The sequence below is a fragment of the Trichosurus vulpecula genome, chromosome 4, assembly GCF_011100635.1.
Source record: "Trichosurus vulpecula isolate mTriVul1 chromosome 4, mTriVul1.pri, whole genome shotgun sequence".
NCBI classification, from domain to species: Eukaryota; Metazoa; Chordata; class Mammalia; order Diprotodontia; family Phalangeridae; genus Trichosurus; species Trichosurus vulpecula.
In genome coordinates, this window is record NC_050576.1 from 145,847,953 (window position 1) to 145,871,257 (window position 23,305).

The 23,305-nt window shown below is 36.2% G+C and overlaps 1 protein-coding gene across 1 annotated transcript in view; it reads left to right on the plus strand.

The window, feature by feature from the left end:
* Positions 1–23,305, plus strand: part of ERO1B (endoplasmic reticulum oxidoreductase 1 beta) — a 65,408-nt gene that overhangs the window by 22,910 nt on the left and 19,193 nt on the right. The window contains exons 4-10 of the mRNA XM_036754699.1: positions 3,804–3,845; positions 8,379–8,461; positions 11,192–11,265; positions 16,561–16,681; positions 16,787–16,833; positions 20,802–20,813; positions 22,516–22,542. Coding sequence (XP_036610594.1) covers positions 3,804–3,845; positions 8,379–8,461; positions 11,192–11,265; positions 16,561–16,681; positions 16,787–16,833; positions 20,802–20,813; positions 22,516–22,542 — 406 coding nt within the window. The remainder of the gene's footprint in view (positions 1–3,803; positions 3,846–8,378; positions 8,462–11,191; positions 11,266–16,560; positions 16,682–16,786; positions 16,834–20,801; positions 20,814–22,515; positions 22,543–23,305) is intronic.

Sequence of the window (23,305 nt, forward strand, 5' to 3'; positions counted from 1 at the left end):
TTGTCATATAATTTCAATTGGATCATCACTGCAGCAAAGTGATTCTTTTACACTTCCCTAATTGATTAACTATCCCCGTTCAATACATTGGCTCTTACAAATTTTCTGTCCCTCCTCAAACTTTCCACAGCTCCTCCTCCCCAAGCTGAGAATCTTGCCTTGTACTTCACTGAAAAACTTTAGGCCTTCGCCAAGAGCTCTCCCTTCTCCCCTCCTTTTCACCTTGCTGCTGCTGTTCAGTGATTTTTCAGTCATGTCTGATTCTTTGTGACCCCATTTAGAGTTTTCTTGGCATAGGTACTGGAATGGTTTGCCATTTCTTTCTCCTGCTCATTTTACCAATGAGGAAACTGAGGCAAACAGGGTTAAGTGACCTCTCAGGGTCATACATCTATTAAGTGTCTGAGGCTAGATTTGACCTCAAGAGGATGAGTCTTCCTGACTCCAGACCTGGCCCTCTATGCACTGCTTCACCTGTCAGCCCTCCTTATCTTATATCATGTAAATGCCTTCTTTCATTATCTCCTCCTTAACCTCAATTTCACATGAAGAGGTAGCTCTTCTTGCCAGGGAAAACTTTTCTACATGCGTAAGTGATCATCCCTTATTCTCCAGCAGGTTGCCCATTTTGTCATCACTGCTCTCTCACTTAACTTCCATCTCTACCTGTCTACTGGCTGCTTCCTTACTGTCTAAAAACATGCTGACTTTAGGAAATGAACATTTATTAAGTTCCTACAATGTGCCAGGTACTCTGCTAAACAGATATCATCTCATTTGATCCTTGCAGCAACTCTGGGTGCTGTTATTATCCCCATTTTATAGTTGAGGCTACTGAGGCAAACAGAAATTTATTTACTTTCCCAGGGTCACACAGCTAGTAAGGGTCTGAGGTCAGATTGGAACTCAGGTTTTCCTGACTCCAGGCCCAATTCTCTATTTTGTGAAACCCTCCAGTTGCCTGGGGATGATTGCAGGCACAATAATAACTTTCACCATGAAGTTGCTCCTTGGTGGTCATGGGGGGCTGAGGTATCCCTCAGTGGTGACCCCATGTGGTTGTATTAGATCTTTTTTTGGGGGGGGGGTAAGGGCAATTGGGGTTAAGTGACTTGCCCAAGGTCACACAGCTAGTACATGTGTCAAGTGTCTGAGGCTAGATTTGAACTCAGGTCCTCCTTACTCCAGGGCCGGTACTCTACTCACTGCACCACCTAGCTGCCCCCATTAGATCTTTCTTTAATGGTGTGGGAGAATGTCTGAGTGTACTAAGCTATTGTTGGATGATTTGAGAAAAGGTTATTTTATATAAGAGCTTCTCAATCTTTTTCATTCTTTTACCCTTTGGCTTTCACTTCCCTAAGCCCCCCATCCTGTATGAAATGAAATAGAGTCTGAATTCTAATATTTATATTCACATAAGAAATAAAGAGATTAATTGCAATTAGATAACATATTTATTTACCAAATATTCCCTGAAGTCCCTTGACAAGATTTGGCACATACACCCCTTTCCCATGCACCTATACCTTAAGCTAGGAACTCTTGTTTTAGATGATGATGGAAGGATTAGAGAATTCGTTTAAGTCACAGAGTTCAGAAACGATCCTTAGCTTTTTGATTTGGAGGGAGTTTGTTTAAAATTAGTAGAATTCTTTTTAGCCAAGATGTTTTATACTTTTCCCTCAGTTTTCTTTGAAGATTTCTTGAGATATATGTAGGCTCTAGTTTTGGTCATGCTTGCAGGTAGTCAGGCAGTTTTTAGATTTTTTTCTCATCAGTCTGTTTTTACTATGAAATACTTTTATTTTCTTTTTTTCCCCTGGTCTTTTGATTTTGTTTCACTAGTCTCATAAGGCCATTGATTTCTCTTTGGCTCATTCTAATATTCAAGGGGTTTGTTGCTTGGGCAAGGTTTTGTACCTCTTGTACCAGCCTGTTAATTTCCTTTCCAGTTCTTTCTTCCATGGCTTTCATGTCTTTTCCAGTTTTTTCCTCTAGCTCTCTCATTTCTCATTTCATTTATAAAAATCTTTAAAAACAGCAACAACAAACCTCCTGTTTCATCTCTTCCTGGAATTTTAGTTGATTTTGTGTCCAAGCTGTATTTTTCTTTAAGACTTTGCTTACAGATGTTTTGGAGTTGTTCACTTATTTTGGGTTTGTGTCTTGAGCATACCTGTCACTATATGGTGAGACTTTTTTTATTTGCTCCTTCCTGATTACTGTGGGCTCCCGTGGGTACCTCTTCCCCTCTGCAGGGTCTGGGCTCTCTCAAGTTCTTGACCTAGGTTTGGGTCTGAGCAATGATAGACTGCTGCTGGACTCAGCTACTATCAGCCATATGGAAGGCCCTGGTGGTTCAGAGGGACAAAATTGTAGGCTTTCCTTTCATCTGGAATTCTTACCATGGTATTCCTCTGCAGGCTTCATTCAGACTGGGCTAGAAGCTGGAACTGAGACCCTGTTCTATATCTCCAGTTAGAGCTACACTGTTGCTTGCTTGTTTCTGAATTTATTCCTCTCGTGGTATACCTTCTAGGGCCTGTGACCCTACCCTACTTCCTAATGCTATGTATGGGCATAGGTCCTCTCCTCATTCCACCCTGAATCTATGACCCAGGACCAGGTAGTGGGCAGTAAAGCTGCCGGATGGCACCTGTTATCATACCCTGGTCACAGTGTCTTGATAGAGGTCTGGGGCTTCCTCTTGAAGGCCTCTCCCTTGAGCTGGAGTACTCTGCAGGGCCCCAGACTCCTGGCCTGACCGCCACCCTCCAACACCAGTATCCCCAGATCTTCCTGTCTTCCTGTGCCAGCCTGGAAAAAAATGACTCACTGGTGACTTTTTCTTGGATTTCCCCATGGGGATTTAATTTGGTACCTTTACTAGATCTCTTTGGAGGAGTTTGGAAGATGAGCTTGCTGTACTTGGCCCTGCTACTCTGCCATCTCAGCATAGAATTTAGCTAAAAGTGATTATATTTGAAAAATTAGTTGTAATTCATAGATCTGTTCATTTGGGACTAAAAACTGTCCTAATGACTTTATGAAGAAATCTTGGAAGTGGATTTACTTGATTCAATTGTCTTAAATTTTTTTTATTCTTTATATAGTTTGCTTATTTAGTTAGTGATTTGCCAATAATTACTAAGTTGAGACCACCTAATATTAATTTCCAACAGCAAAAAATCGTATCTAGCAATAAAATAGGTGTAAATAAAAATCGGACAGGCGGCATGTCCTAAGTGGGAGAAGAGCCAATCTTAGGGTCAGGAAGACTTTGGTTCAAGTTCTGCCTCTGAACTGGGTGACTCTGATCAAGTCACTTAACCTCTTAGTAACTCAGATAACTCTCTAAGACTGTAAGTTGCACAATAGTAGCTTATCTCTATTGGTAGATGGAGTTTCTTCACTGAGAGTTCCTGTACTCACAAAATAATAGGTCCAAACAAAAATAAAATATTTAAGAAACTTCACCTTTTTTAGATTTCCAGTATGTTGAGAGGATACTTTAAATAACCCAGCCTTTTGGTAAGAAATTTAATATTTATAAATATTTATTTTACATTATATTATATGTATTATATATAATGTATCATAATATAATACATATTATATTATAATATTTATAAATAAAGTTAATAAGTTCAAGTGGTTCAAATATGAGAATGGCAGCCTATCTCCACATTGAAGAAAGGTGCTATGTGAATTTAGGATCAGATAGTACTGATAATGTGAACCAGATATATTTTTTGAAAATATGTAAGAAATTAATATACTGCAATTTTTTTCCCTTTAAGAGCAAAGTTCCAATGGGAATTAAAGCTGGGAGTTCTAATAAGGTGAGTCATTTTTTTTTCCTCTGAACTAATCCAATTTTTTTAATTGAGTAAAATCTATCACTTATTATCTTAATAGTGACAGCTTTTGAAATTTACAAAGTTAATGGAGAGTAGAGGGAAGTTTTGCTTCATGTTCCTGTTACATCTCACAAGGACTGACACATACAAACCATAGGATTTTCAGAAAAGTAATTCTGTCAGAGTAAAAGCAGGGACTCACCAAAATACCTTTAATCACTCTAAACAAATTATAGAGCAGCAGAACCCACTAAAAGATGGAATTAAACAGTTATCCAGCCCAAGACAACTTAGAAGGTTGGCAGGGAAGGTCTGTTGCTCCAGAGTGAGAGAGGAGTGATATCCAGTGCAGGCCATGCAAGTACAGACTGGGCCCCAGCAAACCATGAACAGGCCTTGGAGTGACTGAATCAGTAGCAGCAGTGGCAGTTTCCAGACCTCTCAGCTCACAGATGGTGAAGTCAGAAAGAGATTTACAGGGGTCCCTTTGCTGGCACCAGGGGCAGGACTCTGTCTCATTACCTGTACTTGGTTCTGGGTTGTAGTCCTGCATCTTAGTCCGAGTGTGAGGAGGAACACTAACACAACAGAGCTTGTGGCTACAGGGGAGCAGGGAACCTGGTCACAGTTCCAAGGTTGAAAAGATTGCTTATGGTCGCTCAGAAAGCAATGCACAGTACAGGAGAACAGTAAACACACTTCTCCCTAGATCATACCACCTTGGAAGAGCCAGAAACCTATAGGTCCCCATAATTACCTCTGAAGACAACTAAAAAAAAAACCTGAAGCTTGCGACAGTGTCCCCTCCACTTGGGAAGCAGAGCCCCACTTTAGCAAAGAATTAAAAGTCAAGAAATAGGCTGAAAAATGAGCAAAGAGAAAAAAATTCTGACCATAGAAAGTTAATTATGGTGACAAGAAAGACTAAAACACACTCAGAAAAAGACAACAAAGTCAAAATTCCTGTTTCCAAAGCCTCAAAGAAAAATATTAATTGGTTTTAGGCCAAGAAAGAGCTCAAAAAGGATTTTAAAAATCAAACATGAAAGGTAGAGGAAAAATTGGGAAAAGAAATGAGAGTGATGATGCAAGGAAATCATGAAAAGAAGAGTCAACAGCTTGGTAAAGGAGGCACAAAAAAGTACTGAAGAAAATAACACCTTAAAAAGCAATAGACCAAATGGAAAAAGATAAGCAGAAATTCACTGAAGAGAAGAACTCCTTAAAAAGTAGAAGTGGAAATGGAGGTACAAAAGCTCATTGAAGAAAATAATTACTGCAAAGTTAGACTTGGACAGGTGCAAGTTAATGACTTTATGAGACATCAAGAAACAATCAAACAAAATCAAAAGAATGAAAAAACAGAAGAAAATTTGAACTGTCTTATTGGAAAAAATACTTGATCTGGAAAATAAATCCAGGAGAGATAATTGAAGAAATATTGAACTACATGAACTTCATGATCAAAAAAAGAGCCCAGATATCCTCTTTCAAGAAATTATCAAGGCAAACTGCCCTGATATTCTAAAAACAGGGTAAAATAGAAAATAGAAGAATGCGCTGATGACCTCCTTAAAGAGAGCGCAAAATGAAAACTCCCAGGAATATTGTAGCCAAATTCCAGACCTCCCAGATCAAGGAGAAAATACTGGAAGCAGCCAGAAAGAAGCAGTTCAAATATTGTAGAGCCACAGTCAGGATAACGCAAGATTTAGCAGCTTCTACATTAAAGAATCAGAGAGCTCTGAGTATGATATTCTGGAGGGCAAAAATCATAAGAGATTTGATAAAGTTATAACTCCTAAAAACTTTCTCATTATTAGGGCAGTTAGAAGGAATATACATAGAAAGCAGAGATGTGAATTGAAGGTGATGGTATGACTATCTTAAAAAAAAATTAAGGGATGAGAAAGAAGAATGCACTGGGAGAAGGGAAAAGGGAGAGGGTAGAATGAGATAAATTATCTGACCTAAAAGAGGCCTGAAAGAGATTGTACACTGGAGGAGGAAATGGAGGAAGGGGGAGGAGAGAACATGAGTCTTACTCTCATTGGAATTGGCTCAAAGAGAGAATAATATACACACTCAGATGTAGAAATTTTTCTTACCATACTGGAAAATAGGAAGGGAGAGGGATAAGAGAAGGGAGTAAAGGGCAGGGTGATAGAAGGGAGGTCAGTTTCAGGGAGATGAAAGTCAGAAGCAACGCTTTTGAGAATGGACTGGGTAAAAGGAGAGAGAGTAGGATAAACAGAGAAAACAGGATGGAGGGAAATACATAGTTGATAATCATTACTGTGAAAAAAAAACTTACAATGAGTTTCTCTGATAAAGACTTCGTTTCTCATATATAGAAAACAGAGTCAAATTTATATGAACAAGAGCCATTTCCTCAATTGATAAATGGTCAAAGGATATAAAAAGATAGTTTTCAGGTATAGTAGTCAAAGCTATAGTCATATAAAAATGTTCTAAATTACTGTTGATGAGAGAAATGCAAATTAAAACAATTCTGAGCTACTACCTCACACCTATCAGATTGGCTAATATGATAGAAAAAGAAAATGACAAATGTTGGAGATGATGTGGGAAAATTAAAATACTAACGTATTATTGATGAAATTGTATACTGATTCAGCCATTCGGGAGAGCAATTTGGTACTATGCACATAGGGGTATAAAACTATGCATATACCCTTTGACTAAACAATGCCACTACTAGATCTGTATCCTAAAGAGATTAAAAAAAAAACAAAAAAGAAAAGAACCTATGTGTACAAAAATATTTATAGCAGCTCTTTTAGTGGAGGCAAAGAATTGGGAATTGAGGAGATGTTCATTAATGGAGGAATAGCTGAATAAGTTGTTGTATATAATTGTGATGGAATACTATTGTTCTTTAAGAAATGATGAGCAGGGTGTTCTCAGAAAAATAGGGAAAGATTTATGTGAACTGATAAAAAGTGAAATGAGCAGAGCCAGGAGAACATTGTACACAGTAATAGCAATATTGTGTGATCATCTACTGTGAATAACTTAGCTCTTCTCAGCAATACAGTGATTCTGTTTGCTTATTCTTAGTTTTCGACATTCATTTCCATAAGATTTTGAATTCTGAATTTTCTCCCCATCTCTTCTCTCCCCTCCCCTCACCCCAAGATGGCATGCAATTTGATATAGGCTCTACATATACATTCATATTGAACCTATTTTCACATTAGTCACATAAAGAAGAATTGGAACCAATGGAAGAAACCACAAGAAAGAAGAAACAAACAAAAAAGAGAGAGCAAATATGCTTCAATCTGCATTCTGACTCCATAGTTCTTTTTCTGGATATGGACAGCATTTTTCGTCATGAGTCCCTTGGAGTTGTCTTGGATCCTTGCAGGCAATACAATGATTCAAAACAGTCGTGAAGGACATATGATGAAAGGTGCTATCCATCTCCAGAGAAAGAACTGGTAAAGCCTGAATGTAGATCAAAGATACTTTTTTTCCCTTTATTTTTCTTGGTTTTTTTTCCTGTATTTTCTTTCATAGAATGACTTACATGGAAATGTGTTGTGCATGACTACACATGTATAACGTATGTCAAATTGTTTGCCTTCTCACTGAGGGGGGAGGGGAGGAAGGTAGAGAATTTGGAACTCAAAATTAGAAAAAGAAGAAAGTTAATACTTAGCCCCAATTGCCCTGCTTTCCCCCCTCAAAAAAAAGTTAAAATTGTTTTTACATGTAATTGGGAAAAAATATTAAATAAGATTTTTATAAAAGAATAATTCTGTCCCCCAAAACTAACTTTTTTTTTAGCAGTGGTCATATTTAGTGGAAGTAATGTGCTGTTTGCCTTATATCCTTAAATGGTATAAGCTTTTTGAAGTTACTAAGGCTTTATGTTCTGGTATCCCTTGAAAGGATTACTGTTTGCTGAACTCAGTGCTATCTATCTTGTCACCGGAAAACATTATGCACCTTGCCAACTCAGTAGGTAACCCCTGTCATCCAGATGTAGTCTAGTCTTCCATAGCAATTAATCATCCTGTCGGTTCCAGAGTTAAGTTGTAATCAGTAGTAAATAGTTGTCTGTATCTTTTGAGCAAGATACTCTTCAAATGAGTGTAATGTATAGATTGTCTGAGAATTTCCAAATATTTACTTCTTTTCTATTTTTCATATAGATTACCTAGTTTGAAGGCATTCAATTTTATTTTTTTCCCCAAAGTAGAATGTCCTCCACATAAACCTCTGTAAATGTGAACATTTGCTTTTTAAATTGGGCCAGAATTATCAGCTGACAGGATTAGCAAGATAAGTCTGTACTTTGTAGGGTTATATTTTCTTGCAGGCGGTTTATGATTAGCTTTGTTCTGAGATTTTGCTTATAGGATGATACTGAACTCAGTACCATCATTCTGTACACTAGCAAATTTATTCTGCTTGAATACATTTAAAATTTGTTTTAAAATGTTAAGTAATGATTATTCCTAAATTTACCTATGGATTTTATTGCAGTATTCAAAGGCAGCAAACACCACCAAAGAAATAGAAGACTGTGAACAAGCTAATAAGCTGGGAGCAGTTAACAGCACATTGAGGCAAGTTGTATTTAAGTAGCATTACTTTTAATATCAGAAATCTGTTTTTTTTCTTGTGATGTTTACAAGAATTTTTGTCAAACTCTAAGGTTCCCATTAAAGTGTGAACTAACATTTAAGAATGGTAGGAGAGGTTGCAAAATGTCAAATAACGGCCTCCTTTGATTTGCTTGTGTGTATTTATGTGTGTGAATGTATGCATGCACACATATACATGCTTACATACATCTTTTGACTACGAATTCTAGCTAATGTTTGGATTAGCCGAAAAGGTCCAAAGGTAACCTGAAGGAGCCTGCCAGTTTCATTGGGACCGGTAGGTGGCAGCAGTAGCCTAGTTCAAGGGTATCTTCTCATAAGTGGCTAGAGGGGCCAGTTAGATTAGAAGAGTCCTCAATTCACAAATGGAACAAATTGGCAAGTTAGCAAGAGAGTTTTAGCAGGTAAAAAGGAAGAAAAGACTAGTAAGTGTTTATTTCTGAGCCATTGAGTCACTGGAATTGAGGATTGTCAGATCAACAAAACAGACGGAACCATCAAAACGCATTTAAGTACCTGCTCTGTATGCCAGGCACTATGATGAGTGAGTTCTAGGGCTACAGATACAAAAGACTTACATTCTAATTGGGAAGACACAAAGCACATATAAAAGTGTATACAGAATGAATATAAATGAACACAAGGTAGTTTGGGAGTGATGCATTAGCAGCTTGGAGCATGAGACAAGCCTTCATGGAATAGATAGGAGGTGATGCTTAAGCTTTATCTTAAAAGAAGAGGGGGTCTCTTTGAGGCAGAGGTGAGGAAAGTGTGCATTCCAGGCATGGGGGATAGCTGGCACAAAGGTGTAGCAACGGGATATGAGTAATATAGGTGAGAAACAGAGAAAGCCAGTTTAGCTGTATGCGATAGTGTGGAAGAGGGAATAATGTCCAGTGAGACTCTAAAGATAGGTTAGGGCCAGGGTTTGAAGTGTTTCAAAAGCTCAGTGGAGGAGTAATTAGCTTATCCTAGAGGCAGTAGGTAGTCACTGGTCATATCTACACCTAAGGAAAATTACTTTAGCAATATGTATAATGGACTGAATTATGGTGAGACTGGGAGACCAATTAGGATACTGTTGTAGTAATCCTGATGAGAGATAATGAGGGCCTAAGCAAATTCAGTAGTTGTCAGTGGGGAAAGGAGGTCAGATGAGAAAGATTACCAAGGTAAGAACAATTGATTTGGCAACTGATTGGATATATCAGGTGAGGGAGCTCAAGGAGTCAAGGATGATGATGTGGCAATGAACCTGGGAGACTGGAAGCATGACATACATATGTTAAACACCTTGGAAGGCCCAGGCATTAGGTTTCATTGTGTCATTTATTAGGTACAAAGGATACAAATGCAAAGAATCTCTACTCTAAATGAACTTAGATTCTAATGGGGTAGGTAAGTACATTTAAAATACATGGAGCATAAATATAAAGTTAGTAAATACAAATGTATATGAAGTGTTTATATGCCAGGTGGTTGGAGGGAGGGCACAAGTAGTCAGGGTCCGGAAAGGCTTCATGCAAAATATTTTCCATGATCTTTTAAGATGAATTTGAAAGGAAAAGCTGAATGCTGAAGCCTAGGTAAGGAGAGAGTACATTCCAGGTACAGAGGACAGCAGTAGGAACAAAGGCATGAAGATGAGTGGCAGAATGTCACAAATGAAAAACAGAGATGACTGGTTTGGCTAGATTGTAGAATGTGGTAGAGGTAAGTAATATCCATTAAGGTTGGAAAGGTAGGCTAAGACCAGGTTATGTAGAGCCTTAAAAGCTAGATAGAGGAGTTTATATTTTATCTTAGGGGCAATAGGAATCCACTCAAGTTTGTTGTGTAGGATAGTCAGTGTCCTTTTGTAGGCTGCATTAGAGTGGACTCAGATTTCAGGCAGAGAATCCAATTAGGAGGCTGATGCACTAATGAGAGATGTTGAGGACCTGAACTAAGTTGGTTGCTGTGTGAGTAGAGAGAAGGTTTTGGAGGCAGGAGAATGTTGTGAAGGTACAAACAACAAGATTTGTCAACTGACTGGATATGTGGGGTGAGGGAGAATGAGGAGTCTAGGATTGTGCTACTGGAAGAATGATGGTGCCATCAATAGTAAAAGGGAAGTTTGGAAAAGCTGAGCATTTGGGGGCAAAAATAATGGGTTCAGTTTTAAACTTCTTAAAATGAGTTTAAGACATTTCTCACACATCCATTTTTGAAGTACCTAATAGGTAACTAGTAATGGAAGGGACTGAAGCTTAGGGTAGAGACTGTATCTACAATAGAAGGGGGCCTAGGATAAAATGTTGGAGAATACCCACAATTAGGGGTCATAAGGTTGATGAGCCAGAAAAGGAGACTGAGGACTAGATAGGTAGGTAGGAGTTGTGCGTGTATGTATATTACAAAATGAAGTCTGCCAGCTAAATTATTTTTTGATTGGTATTGATGATATTTTTATTATAACTCTTTACTAGAAGTTTTCTTTATATTATACAAGTTTTATTACTATATTTTTCATGTAAAATACATTATTCACTATTTTATATTATTACTACCTAGGTTTATCACAGGCCAACTAATGGATGAATTTGTAGCTTAAAAGTGCCTTTTTAGAATTACACTCAAAAAATCTGATTCCAGACAAGGAAAATTTCAAATCTAAATTAATTTATTTTTCTTTTGATTTCTTTCTTGTAGTAATCAAAGTAAAGAAGCTTTCATTGATTGGGCAAGATACGATGATTCACAGGACCACTTTTGTGAACTTGATGGTAATAAAATAGGCCTGTTTAAATTATGTCAAATTTAATTTTCATTTTAGAAAGTAAATGATTAAAAGGAGGGATCATATGGTGTAGCGGATAAAGAACTGTTCTTGGAGCCAGGAAAACTTGGTTCAAGTCTTACCTTTGATCCATAATGGCTGATTTACTCTGACAAGGAATTTAAGCTCTCCTTGCCCTAGGCAGATCTCTTAAGACAGTAAACTTCAGAGAAGGTACCAGCCTACCTTGGTAAAGGGATTTTCTTTATCTGGCTCTTCCCTGTACTAGTGAAGTCACAGGTCTAGTACCTGTCCATATCCCCTAAATCAGAGGTATCAAACTCAGTGCTGGCTCAGTGATCCCTGAACCTAGATCGAATTTAATTGAGAAATGTTTAACAAAGTAAGTAAAAATAAAATGCACTGTTTTAAATGAACATATGCTTTAAGTCCATGTTATGTGGATTCAACCTTCCGAAAACAGTATAGTCTCTGTCCTTTCCTCCAGAGTTTTCTGAAGGCTAAAAGGAAACTGAAATTCAAGCCTACTTAAAACAGTTTCTTGAGACATTACATAATAGAACTTTAGTAAGGAATTGCTGAACAACTTTATGGCTCTGGACAAATGAATGGTCACAGAAGAACTTCCAAAATGATTGTTCAGTTTTCTGAATGGGGGAGAGGAAAGGAGGAATAGTTTCAGTATAAATATGAACGTGTAAGAGCCACATTTCATAGCATATTTTATAAGATTACAGTATATTATGTACCAGGTGTTTCAAATAGTTTAATAAAGAAGAATGCTAAAGAATTGTGAGATTAAGTAATTTCTGTTGGATATAAATTAAAAAAATCATTATGGATATGTTCTGTTGAATAGTTAGTGTAGTGAGCAGCTGAGGTATTGTATGTTCTTTAGTTGTTAACCAATAGCTGAGTTATTCTCATTTTCTTTGCTAAGAAATGTTTGAAGAATATATTTACATTGAAGAATATAATATATATAAATAGATTTATATGATCATATTTCTGTGAAAGCAAATCTTCATATCCAAGCTAGTTATTAACTTTGTTTCTCTTTGATTTTTCCAAAATAAAAAAATGTTGCATAAAACTTATTTTTTACTACTTCCCAGTTTCTCATTATGTCTGGTCTTACAGTGAAATCCTGATTATTTTCTTTTGTCCTTTTTGACAACTTGGTATTATTTTTAAAACACATTAGATGACAATAGCTAACATTTATATAGTGTTTACTATATGCCAGGCACTGTGCTAAATGCTTTACAGTTATTATCTTTTTTGATCTTTGCAACAACCCTGGGGGATAGGATGCTATTATAATCCCCATTTTGCATATGAGACAACTGAGGCACTAGAGGCTAAGTGACTTGTCTGGGGTCACACAGCTACTAAGTGTCTGAATCCAAATTTGAACTCAAGACTTACTGATTCCATGCCCAGGGCTCTATCTAGTACCATCCAACTGCCTCAGTTAATGATAACTAATAATGATGGTCACAGGTCTAACTATGTCACTCCTCTATTCAAAAATCTTTATTTGTTCCCTCTTGCCTCTAGGATAAAACACAGACCCCTCAGCCTATTATTTAAAGCCCTCCACAATCTAATTTCCACCTCCCTTTCCAATTTTACTCCCCTTCATACAGTCTCCATTCCTGTCAAACTACCCTGCTGGCTATTTCCTTCTGGGCCTTTGCATAACATGTTCTGGAAAGAATTTATCATGTCTGCTTGTTGGAATTCATAGCTTCCTTTAAGGTTCAATTCATCTGTAGTTCCTACGTGAAGTGTTTCCTAATTCTCCAAGGTAGTGCTCTCACCCTCCTGAAATTACTTTTTATTTGCTTATCCTGTATTCTCCTTATAAAATTCAAAGTTCTTTGAGGACAGGGACTATCTTATTTTTATTTTTGAATCTTTATTGTCTAGTCAGTACCTTTCACATAGTATACAATTACATGTTAAGTTGAATTTTCAATTCCTATAAGGTAAGTGATTATCTGTAGATGACATTACCAGCATTTAAGTAATATGGAAGGCCTATTTCCTTTATATTAGGTCATGAATAATATGGATGGACCAAATGTCTATAGGGATTACTATTCAGAAATATACTTAATTCATAGATGATAACCACATTTTTATATGAAGGACTGTTGTGTTCTAGCAACTAGAATCACAGAATTTTACATTGCAAAAGGATCTCAATGGCCATGTAGTCTCCTCTGTCCCGACAAGGAATTCCCATTAATATACCTGGCCAATGGTCATCCATGTTCTGCACGAAAACCTCCAGTGAGGCAGAACTCACCTTGTCTAGGGCCAGCCTCATCTACTTTTGGACAGCTGTAATTGTTAGGAAATTTTCCTGTCATAATACTTAAATTTACCTTTTTTGAAGCTTCTACTCATTTTGAGGGGTTCAGCCTTCCAAGGCCTAACAGAACACGTCTAATTCCTTTTCCATATTACAGGCCTTCAGACATTTGAAGAAAGTTTTTGGATATCCCCTACACCCCAGTCAACTCTAGGCTAAATATCTCTATTTTCCTTCCCCTAATATTCATATGACATGAAGCCTTACCTCATGAATACCCTTCGTTCTATTCTCTCCAGCTTACCTAGATCATTCAACTGTGGTACTTAGAACTGAACACATACTTAAGATGAGGTCTGATAAGTGCAAAGTATAGTAATTCATTTAGGCTAGGTGATGAATTCATCAAGAAAGGAAGGAAGGACAGAAGGAAACAAATATTAAGTACTTACTGTGTGCCAGGCACTGTGCTAAAAATGCTTTACAAATATTGTCTCATAGCCTTGTGAGGTAGATGTTGTTATTATGCCAATTTTTCAGTTGATGAAACTGAAACAGACAGAGGTTTTTGTATCCCTTGCCTTCAGTGGGCAGCAATGAGGAAAACACCACCTGTACCTCTGTGGTCTTCACTTTCTTGTCTAACACTTTGTCATTTGGATTACCAAGAACCGGAATTTATTGAACATACTTTCAATGAATAACTCTGGTATGTTAGAAAACTTATCAAAAGTTCAACTGAGACAAAAACAAGATGTTATATTTAGGGTAAAAACAAATACAGAACATGAATTTGCTAGGATTACTACTTATGATACCACAGGAAGTCACCAGTGAATTCTTGGTGATATGTGCTATTGTTAAAAACAGGACTGAGGAGGAGAAAGTTTGGTAAGAAAATGTAGTAGTTCAAGTAAGCTGGTTTGGGCAGAGACATTTGAGTAAAGTGGAATGTTAGGATTTAGGAATTAAGTGCTAAAATAAATTTCGAAAGTGGCACAAATTTGGTGGAAGATACTACTACCTCTGCATGTACCGATTGTGCTACATAAGGAAAGTTTAAGAAACAATGTTTACATTATTTACCTAAGTGATATTGAACTGATTTTCATCTATATTTAAAACTACATTTTAAGCAAACTTTTTATTATCTTAAGCCCTGAATCAAACTGGGAGAAATCCTTTTTTGCAAATTTAGATGTGAGAATATTTCTATACATGCATCCCTGTTTTGTTTGTGCATATAAATTTTATCATGTATTTTATCTAAGGTAAGCCCTTCATATAGAAACATGTCAGTCTGCAAAGAGGCCTGCTAAGTGCAGAAAAAAGCTTGATTCAGCACTCAGAATGGTAAAATTTAACAAATACTTATAGTAAATTCCAAGGAAAGTTAAAAAAAATATTGATTTTTTTTGTGTGTTGTAACTGTTAAAATTTTATTTATTAACCTGTACTGTTTTTTTAAGTACATAATTGTTTTTTATCTATTTTTTCAATTCAATAAAAGTATTTTAAAGATAAAGTTATTATTATTTTAACTTTTAATCTGTTCTCTACAGTTGGGCAATGCCTGCCTGACAATTTGTAAGTGTTTATACTGTACATATCTGTTAGCATATAGTACTAGTTTTAGAAACAGGAATAATAATGCCCAACTTGTTCTTATTGTATATATTGTAATAACAATTGAGAGATTATTTAACCTTCAATGGTATATACAAACCTAGGGAACAATGAGCATGATATAGGGTTTTATCATATTTGTTGTTTCCTAAGTCCTCCATTAGAAGGACCTCTAAGTTTCTGGAAACCACGGACTGAGGCTTTTATTTACCTTTTGACTTGGCGTGGGAAGTGTCCACAAAAAATGGAGTGTCCTACAGATGTTGAGGACTGATATAAATTAATGAAGGGAAGACAAGTTAAGGAATCTTTAAGGCTAGATGTCCGCAGACAGTTAGTTGATTCTTGTAACACAGCTGTGTAGTATTTAAGATATAGCCAAGCTTTAAAAAAGAGGTGGTAGTGCTGGTAGTGCATTTGTTGCTTAAGCCTCCATGAACTACTCTATTATTATACTTACTTATTATATGTTGCTTTGTTCTTGTAAATGTTCTCTAGACATGTACATATCTGTGTTTGGCCTCCACAGTTAGATTTTAAGCTCCTCAAGGAGAGTCTGTTACACTTATGTGAAAATACCAGACATCCAGTTAATGCTTATTTTGAATGTATACTGCTTTATTTTAAATTCAGATAGTGGTCATTTGAAATGTTGAAGATTTTGTTATTTCAAGTTATTGAATTTTTTTCTGTTTTGATTTGAGGAGAAAAATCACTTCAGTCAGTGTGGGGGGAAAATCAGTAACGTTTGTCATCGCTTTTATTTGAAATTGAGCATTTACATCAAATTACAGTCTCCTAGCAAAAATCATATTTAGTGAAGAAGCCCAAAGAGAGAGGGGCAAATTTTAATAACAGCAACAATAAATTTTTATTAAGTATCTGGTGTGCATAGTCCATACAAGCTAATAATTTCCAGATTACCTATTCAGGCATGTATACATTTAAGAGAGAAAAATCTAAAAATTATAATATATACATATAAATTTTTTAAAAATTGAAGTAGCTTCTGCCTCCCATAGATGATCTTTTCAATTGTATGTATTCTTATGAAATTTTTAAATCCCTTGTAAAAGAGGGAATATTATACAATTGAAAAGAATGATAATAACATAATTTTCAGAGGAAAATAGTGAATTTTTTCCTTATCATTAAGTTATTCTAATTCATAAATATGCTTCTATATCACAGTTGTTCATATGATCTTACCATTTCTTGTGACCATTATTTTAAACATTTAGCATCACTTTGACATAGTTTGCTTGTTCTTTGTGATACTAAGTTTTAAACAAGGGATGAGATGAAACTTATAATTCAGAATTATTTACTTTTCAGATGAGAGATCTCCAGCTGCCCAGTATGTGGACCTGTTGCTAAACCCAGAGCGTTACACAGGATACAAAGGACCCTCTGCATGGAGAGTATGGAACAGCATCTATGAAGAAAATTGTTTCAAGTAATGGACAAGGGATGGGGAAGGGAGGGTAGTTATTTGTATGTGTATGTGTTTTGAAAACGGCGTTTTATACCCTCCAAAACTAATTTTCTTTCTTTTTTTCAGGCCTCGATCTGTATATCGTCCTTTGAATCCATTGGCACCCAGCTGGGGTGGGTTTTTAAAAATATCTGCATCTCCATACTTAGGACTACCTTCTAAATCCTTTTATATAACTAATCTTGCCTTTTTAGTGGGTGGATAAAAATGATTTTATGTTGTCCATATGTGCATTAATTATATACTTTTATTATGAATTTATAGTAAATTTCACTACTTAATTTATATAGAATAAAAACTGGATCTATAAGTTAAAAAAATCATTAGAGGTCAGATTTATTTCATGGTAGGTAGATGGCAAGGTATATTGAAAAAACTTTATAGGACTATGGTTCTTAAAGAGCCATTAACAGAACTGAAAATCCTAAACACATAGGATGCTAAACGCTTTTTGCTTTCTAACCACTCTGATTGGTATTTACTAATTTCCAAGCTACTTGAATTAATTAATGTTTTGTTTCCATTTTATGTAGACTTTGCACAGAGCAAAAGTCACTTAGTAACTAGTTTGGGATAATTGGAGCTATTGCCAGCTCATCACTTCCACTTACTCTTAGTCCTAAGAATTCATAGAAAATAAGGTTGGTTACAGACCTGTTGTAAAGGTTCAGGCACAGTTATGTCTGAGACAACTGTTACCAGCATAGGCCTGTACTGGGAAAAGCCTGAGCCCTCAGAACAATTCTAGAATTTACCTCCGCTACAGATTTTTTTTTTTCAAATTGGAAGTTAAACTCAACTTTCTAGGACTGTCCTGTATTTTTTCCACTATAAGCAGTCTGACTTCCATTCACTCCTATTCTTCAAGAGTTGTTTCTTTTTGTGTCTTCAGAATTTAAGTCTTGAGAGTTTCTTATCTCCACTGAATTTATAACTTAGAACTTTAAACCATAGGTTCCTAGGTATGAAGACTACTTTATATTTCCTATAATGCTACTCTCCTTTATATCTAGTTTTGCAGTGTAGTCATTAAGATATATATTGATCTAATTTAGAAGGTTGCCTTAGAATTTTTCTACGTCCTTACTCCTTGCAAAGGCTTTTGGTTTTATTTTATTTTGGCAAATGTTTATCATAAGTTAAGGTTTAGCAACTCTGCCAAATCCAATAATTGTGGCCTTTCAATAACCGGATAAGAATTTTACACATAGCAATAAAATAACAATAGCTGTCATTTATGTAGCACCTTAAGGTTTGCAAAGCGCTCTACAAATGTTATATTTTTATTCTCAAAACAATCCTGGGATATAGGAACTGTTATTCACATTTTACAGATAAAGAAACTGAGGCAGGCAGAGGTTGAGTGACCTGTTCAGGGTCACGTCTAGGAAATTTCTGAGGCCAGATTTGAACCTAAGACTTCATGGCTCCTGGCCTAGTGCTCTATCATCTCTGTGCCACCTAACTGCCATAACATAACAACTGTTGTTAAATTTTATAGATGATCCAAAAACTGGGTAGTTCTTAGCACTTTCTGCCCCTTTTCTTCTGCTGCTTATATTACAGAAGCAGAAATTGGCACCACAAGACTAAGAGCTATTTTGTATATATTATATATCAAAACAGATGATTCTTAGCACTTTCTTCCTCTTATTTCTCTGCCATTGTCATGGAGAAGATGCCACAACGGGACCAAATTATATTTTGTATCTTCCTCTGTTTCATGACTTACCATGAACAAAGGATTCCTCAAGTGACCAGTGAGCTAAGTGAGACTGTGGAAAGCTGATGTCTATTATTGGGACAGTGCTTTCCAATGTGATAACAGCTTGTCGGTTTACATGCTGCTGGCTCTGCCCTTGAGAACCCGGGGTTGCCTCCATTCCCCAGTAAAGCATTAGAACGGGAACACCTGGAGGCTACAGATTTGTGCATTTTTTAAAAGTTCATGTTTAGATTGTCTACTTGCAGAAGAAGGACTGTATTTGTGGAGGGAGCTGTTCTGCTTCTTGGCCTCTTTTCCTTATTCCCACAGAATCTCAGGTTTGGAAGTCAACTCTAGCCTCTTCTTTATTAATAAGATCACCTTCTGTCACTTCCCTTGAAAGTTGTCCTTTAACCTTTGCTCGAAGACCTCCAATGAGAGAGAGATTCCTACCCACAAAACAGCCTTTTCTACTTTTGAATACCATTTAATCATTCAAGAAGTTTTTCCTTAAACCTAAATCTAGTTCTGTCCTCTGTGACTGAGCAGAACAACTCTAATTCCTCTTCAGATACACAGGGTTATAGTTTTAGAACTTGAAGGATCCTTGGTGTCATACTGCTAATCTCTTTTTATAGATGAGGAAACTGGCCCATTTAGGTTAAACATCTTGCCCAAAATCACAAAGGTCCACTAACTTCAAATCCAACACTCTTTCAGGTAACAATCCACTTCTCTCCTCACTCACCTTTAAGTGTCCTCTATCCTAAACATTTCCAGTTCTTTTTACCAATCTTAACATCCCATTATTCCAAACTCTTCATCCGAATTGCTTTCCTAGAAACTCTCAAAATTGTCAGTGACCTTCCTAAAATATGTTGTCTAGAGATGAGCTTGGTACTCCACATGTGTTTTGACAATGCATCAGTAAGCACCTACTATGTGCTAGGCACTATACTATGTGCTGGGAATACAAATAAAGGCAAAAGACAGTCCATGCTCTGAAGAAGCTCATAGGAGAGATAATATATAAGCAAGATAGGTACAACAAGATACATATAGGTTAAATTGAAAATAATCAGGAAAGACTTCCTGTAGAAGTTGAGATTTTAGCTGTGACTTGAAGGAAGCCAGGAGGTAGAGTTGAGGACAGAATTCTGAGCATGGGGGACAGCCAGTGAAAAAGCCACAAGGGAAGAACATTTTATGTAGAAAGAAACAAATGAGGCAAATAAGAAAGCTGGAAAGGATAGAAGGTATAGGAGAATGGAGGTAAAGGAAAAGGGTACTAGGACTAAGATGAGGCATAATCACAATAGACATCTTTTTTCTTGTCCTGCTGCTCAGTGGCTGCATTGAGTTTATGACCTTTGATCATCTTTTTAATCAGCCATTGCGCATATCTATTCAAGTGTTCTGGGCTTCTCAGACAAATAACCTATGTTGTGCCAGGGCAATGGCTTAAGTAATTATTGCTTCTTGTTTATAGCAACTAGAGCATCTCGTACAATCCCTAACTTTCAGTCAAGTTCTGAGTGTATATTTTGAAGGAAAAAAAATGTAAAGCAAAACAAAAAACTGACGGTGCGAAATGAAGGTATAGCAACATAAAAATAATTTAAATGGGCGTAGTGACTGGTTCTGTATGTGTGACTGACGAAAAAAGAATTTATTAAGCACTTATGTGCCAAGCACTCTGCTGAGAGCTCTAGATACAAATAGGAAAACCAGACAGTTACTGCTGTCAAGGAGATCAGATTCTAACTGGGGAGATAAAGTATTAGAAGGGTTCAGCTGCAAGAAGGATGGAAAAGCCCAGTGGTCCTGGGGATGTGGGTTATTTGGCGATGGTCAGTAGTCTGGAGGTTATAATGACAGGTTACATAATAAGGTGATGTGTGGTCCTTCATCTTACTGGAAGGATTGTAATTGGTGACTCTCTACAAGAAAACTTAGTAGTCCATATGATATGACTCGAAAATATTTTGACTCATATAACTACGCACATAATTGGTATACATGTTGTATCCCCCCTCTTAGAAGGTAAGCTCTCTGAGGGAAGGGACTCTTAGATTTTTATTTGTATCCTCAGCACCTAATACAGTTCCTGGGATATAGTATGCCCTTAATAATACTGTTTACTTCATGTATTCATATTATATATTAAACTTTATTTATTAGAATATTCTCATAGTAACTCAGGATAAACAATTCTTCATTTTCAGGGTGTCATCATTTACTTTGCGCTATATCCAAAATTATTAGCATAACATACTGTAGTATGTATTTTGTTTCCCATACTTAATGTATATAGGAATAGAGTTTTTAACTGTTGCACATATTTTAAAATAACTACTGTGTCATTTTTTTTTCCAGGAAAGGATGATGGTAAGTTAAATTTTGATATTTTAAGAAATGAAAATATTTGGATATGCAGCTTATAAAGAGAATCCTTTTAAATGGCTAAATGTTGATATCTTCTAATTTATGCATTTCACCTAAGAAGAGATATTCTCTTTTTGTTCTGAAATTAGACTATGTAAAAGAGAGCCTAACAAACACCAAGCTTCACTTATTCCTGTATAAGTCACCTTCTTAGTTTTGCCAGTGTGTGTATATGTATATGTATGCATACATGTACATGCACACACACATTTATTTGTTGTTTAGTTGTTTCAGTCATGTCCAACTCTTCATGGTCCCATGGGGGTTTTCTTGGCAAAGATACTAGAATGGTTTGCCATTTTCTTCTCCAGCTTATTTTACAGAAGACAAGAACTGAGGCAAACAGGGTTAAGTGACTTTCCCAGGGCCAACACAGCTAGTAAGTGTCTGAGGCCAGATTTGAAATCAGGAAGATGAGACCTGACACTCTATGCACTACATCACCTAGCTTCCATACAGATATATAGATACAGATATATATGTGTGTGTGTGTGTATATATATATGTATATATGTGTGTGTGTGTGTGTGTATGTATATATATGTATATATACATATATATATACACACACATATACATATACACATACTCATGTATATATGTATACATGTGTGTGTATGTATATGTGTATACATATGTATATATTTTATATATAATATAATTGATGCACATGGTATTTTTATACCCTAGTTATTAAGCAACTGCTTATTAATAAGTATTTTTTGAAACACACCAAAATCAGGATTCTAAGTACAGTATAAAGCTATCCTGTTATATTTGGGGTGTAAAAAAGGGCTAGCTTTATATATTATGTTGATTAAAGAAATCATGCTATCATTAGATTGCTTCCACTATCAGTTTCTTGCAGCTCCTCTACTCCCCTAATGGTTCTCTAGATAGAAACTGAGAAATAGTCATAGTAGAGAGAACATTGAGATACCTTCCTGAGGTGATTTTCTTTGTGACATCTTTCGCTTGTCTATATTTGATGAATAGTAGTGTGATAATTGAATACTTTCCCAGGGGATTTCTAGTTGGACATCAAAGGATACTGACAAGCTGGATTACCTCCACAAGATGTCAACTAGGAAAATGAGAGGACTGGAGACTGAGATCCCTAAGGGTCATGTGAAGGAGTTGTAGATGTTTAGCTTAGAGAAGATATGGTGTATAGAGGATAATCTTATTTAAGTTGTCAAATTATTTGGAAGGTTTACTAACAGCTTTTAATATACTCAAGGAATCATTTGTCTAGGAGCATTCTCCTAACTAATTTAAGTAATTAAGTTATTTATGGGCAGTGCACACAAGTGTTACTTGTGTTTGCTGCCATGCCTAGTGTGGTGTTCTACCTACTGTAGATGTTGGACAGTTTTTAAGTTGGAATTGTACGAATGGATTCAGTAGAAGCACTAGATTGAGAGTCTAAAGAACCTGGGTTCAAATACTCAGTTCTGCTACTTGCTTATCTGCATGACTTTGGTCAAGTCCCTTACCCCTGTGGGCTTTAGAGTTTTTTTTTTCTGTAAAGTAAAAGTGTTGGACTAGATAGTCCAAGACCCTTCTAGCTCTAAATACTATCATCTCAATTTGGTCTGGTTTCTGTTTGACTATTAAGAGTTTTAACTAAAATCTCTCTTTTCAGGAGAATCATTCTACAAATGGCTAGAAGGTAAATAATTTAATGACATCTATCAGGAGATTCTGCATATTTTCATATATATTTCGTATGTACCATTACAATTGGTCTCCTTTTGGCTAGCATGCAACTTTGTGTTTAAAAAAAATTGATCAAAGATGCCATTCTCCCTCCTCCCCCATTTTCTTTTCTTTTTTTTATTGGTACCTTTTGAAAAAACATCACATTATTTCTACTATTACATGTTCTATTTCAGCAGGAAAACATTTAAGCTAAACTGTACCAAAGCAACTATTATATTTATATATAGATTTATTATTATGTATTTATAATTATTATATGTATATAATGTATGCAGCATTTTGTCCTTTCCTCTCCCACCCCCAACCCTATCTCTCTGCTGAGGAAAGGGATGCATATTTCATCCTCAGTTCTTCAGAACCTAGATTGGTCATTGTGTTTAGAGTTCAGCTTACTTTTATTATTTTTAAATTTATATTATTGTAATCATTTTTTGTATTTCCTTTGTTTAACTCTATATCGCTTCATATAATTAGTCTTACCATGTATATCTGAATTCCTTATATTTATCATTTCTTACAGCATGGTAATAATGCATTACAATTCTATACCATCGTGCGTTCAGCTGTTCCTCAGTCAGTGAGAACTCATGCTGTTTCCATTTTCTTTTTGCCAACATGAGGGTTGCTGTTTTGAGTCTTCTAGTGTGTATATAGGTATAGAGAAAGAGCCTTCTGTTACTGACCACCCTTAGCATATATTTCCAATATGGCTT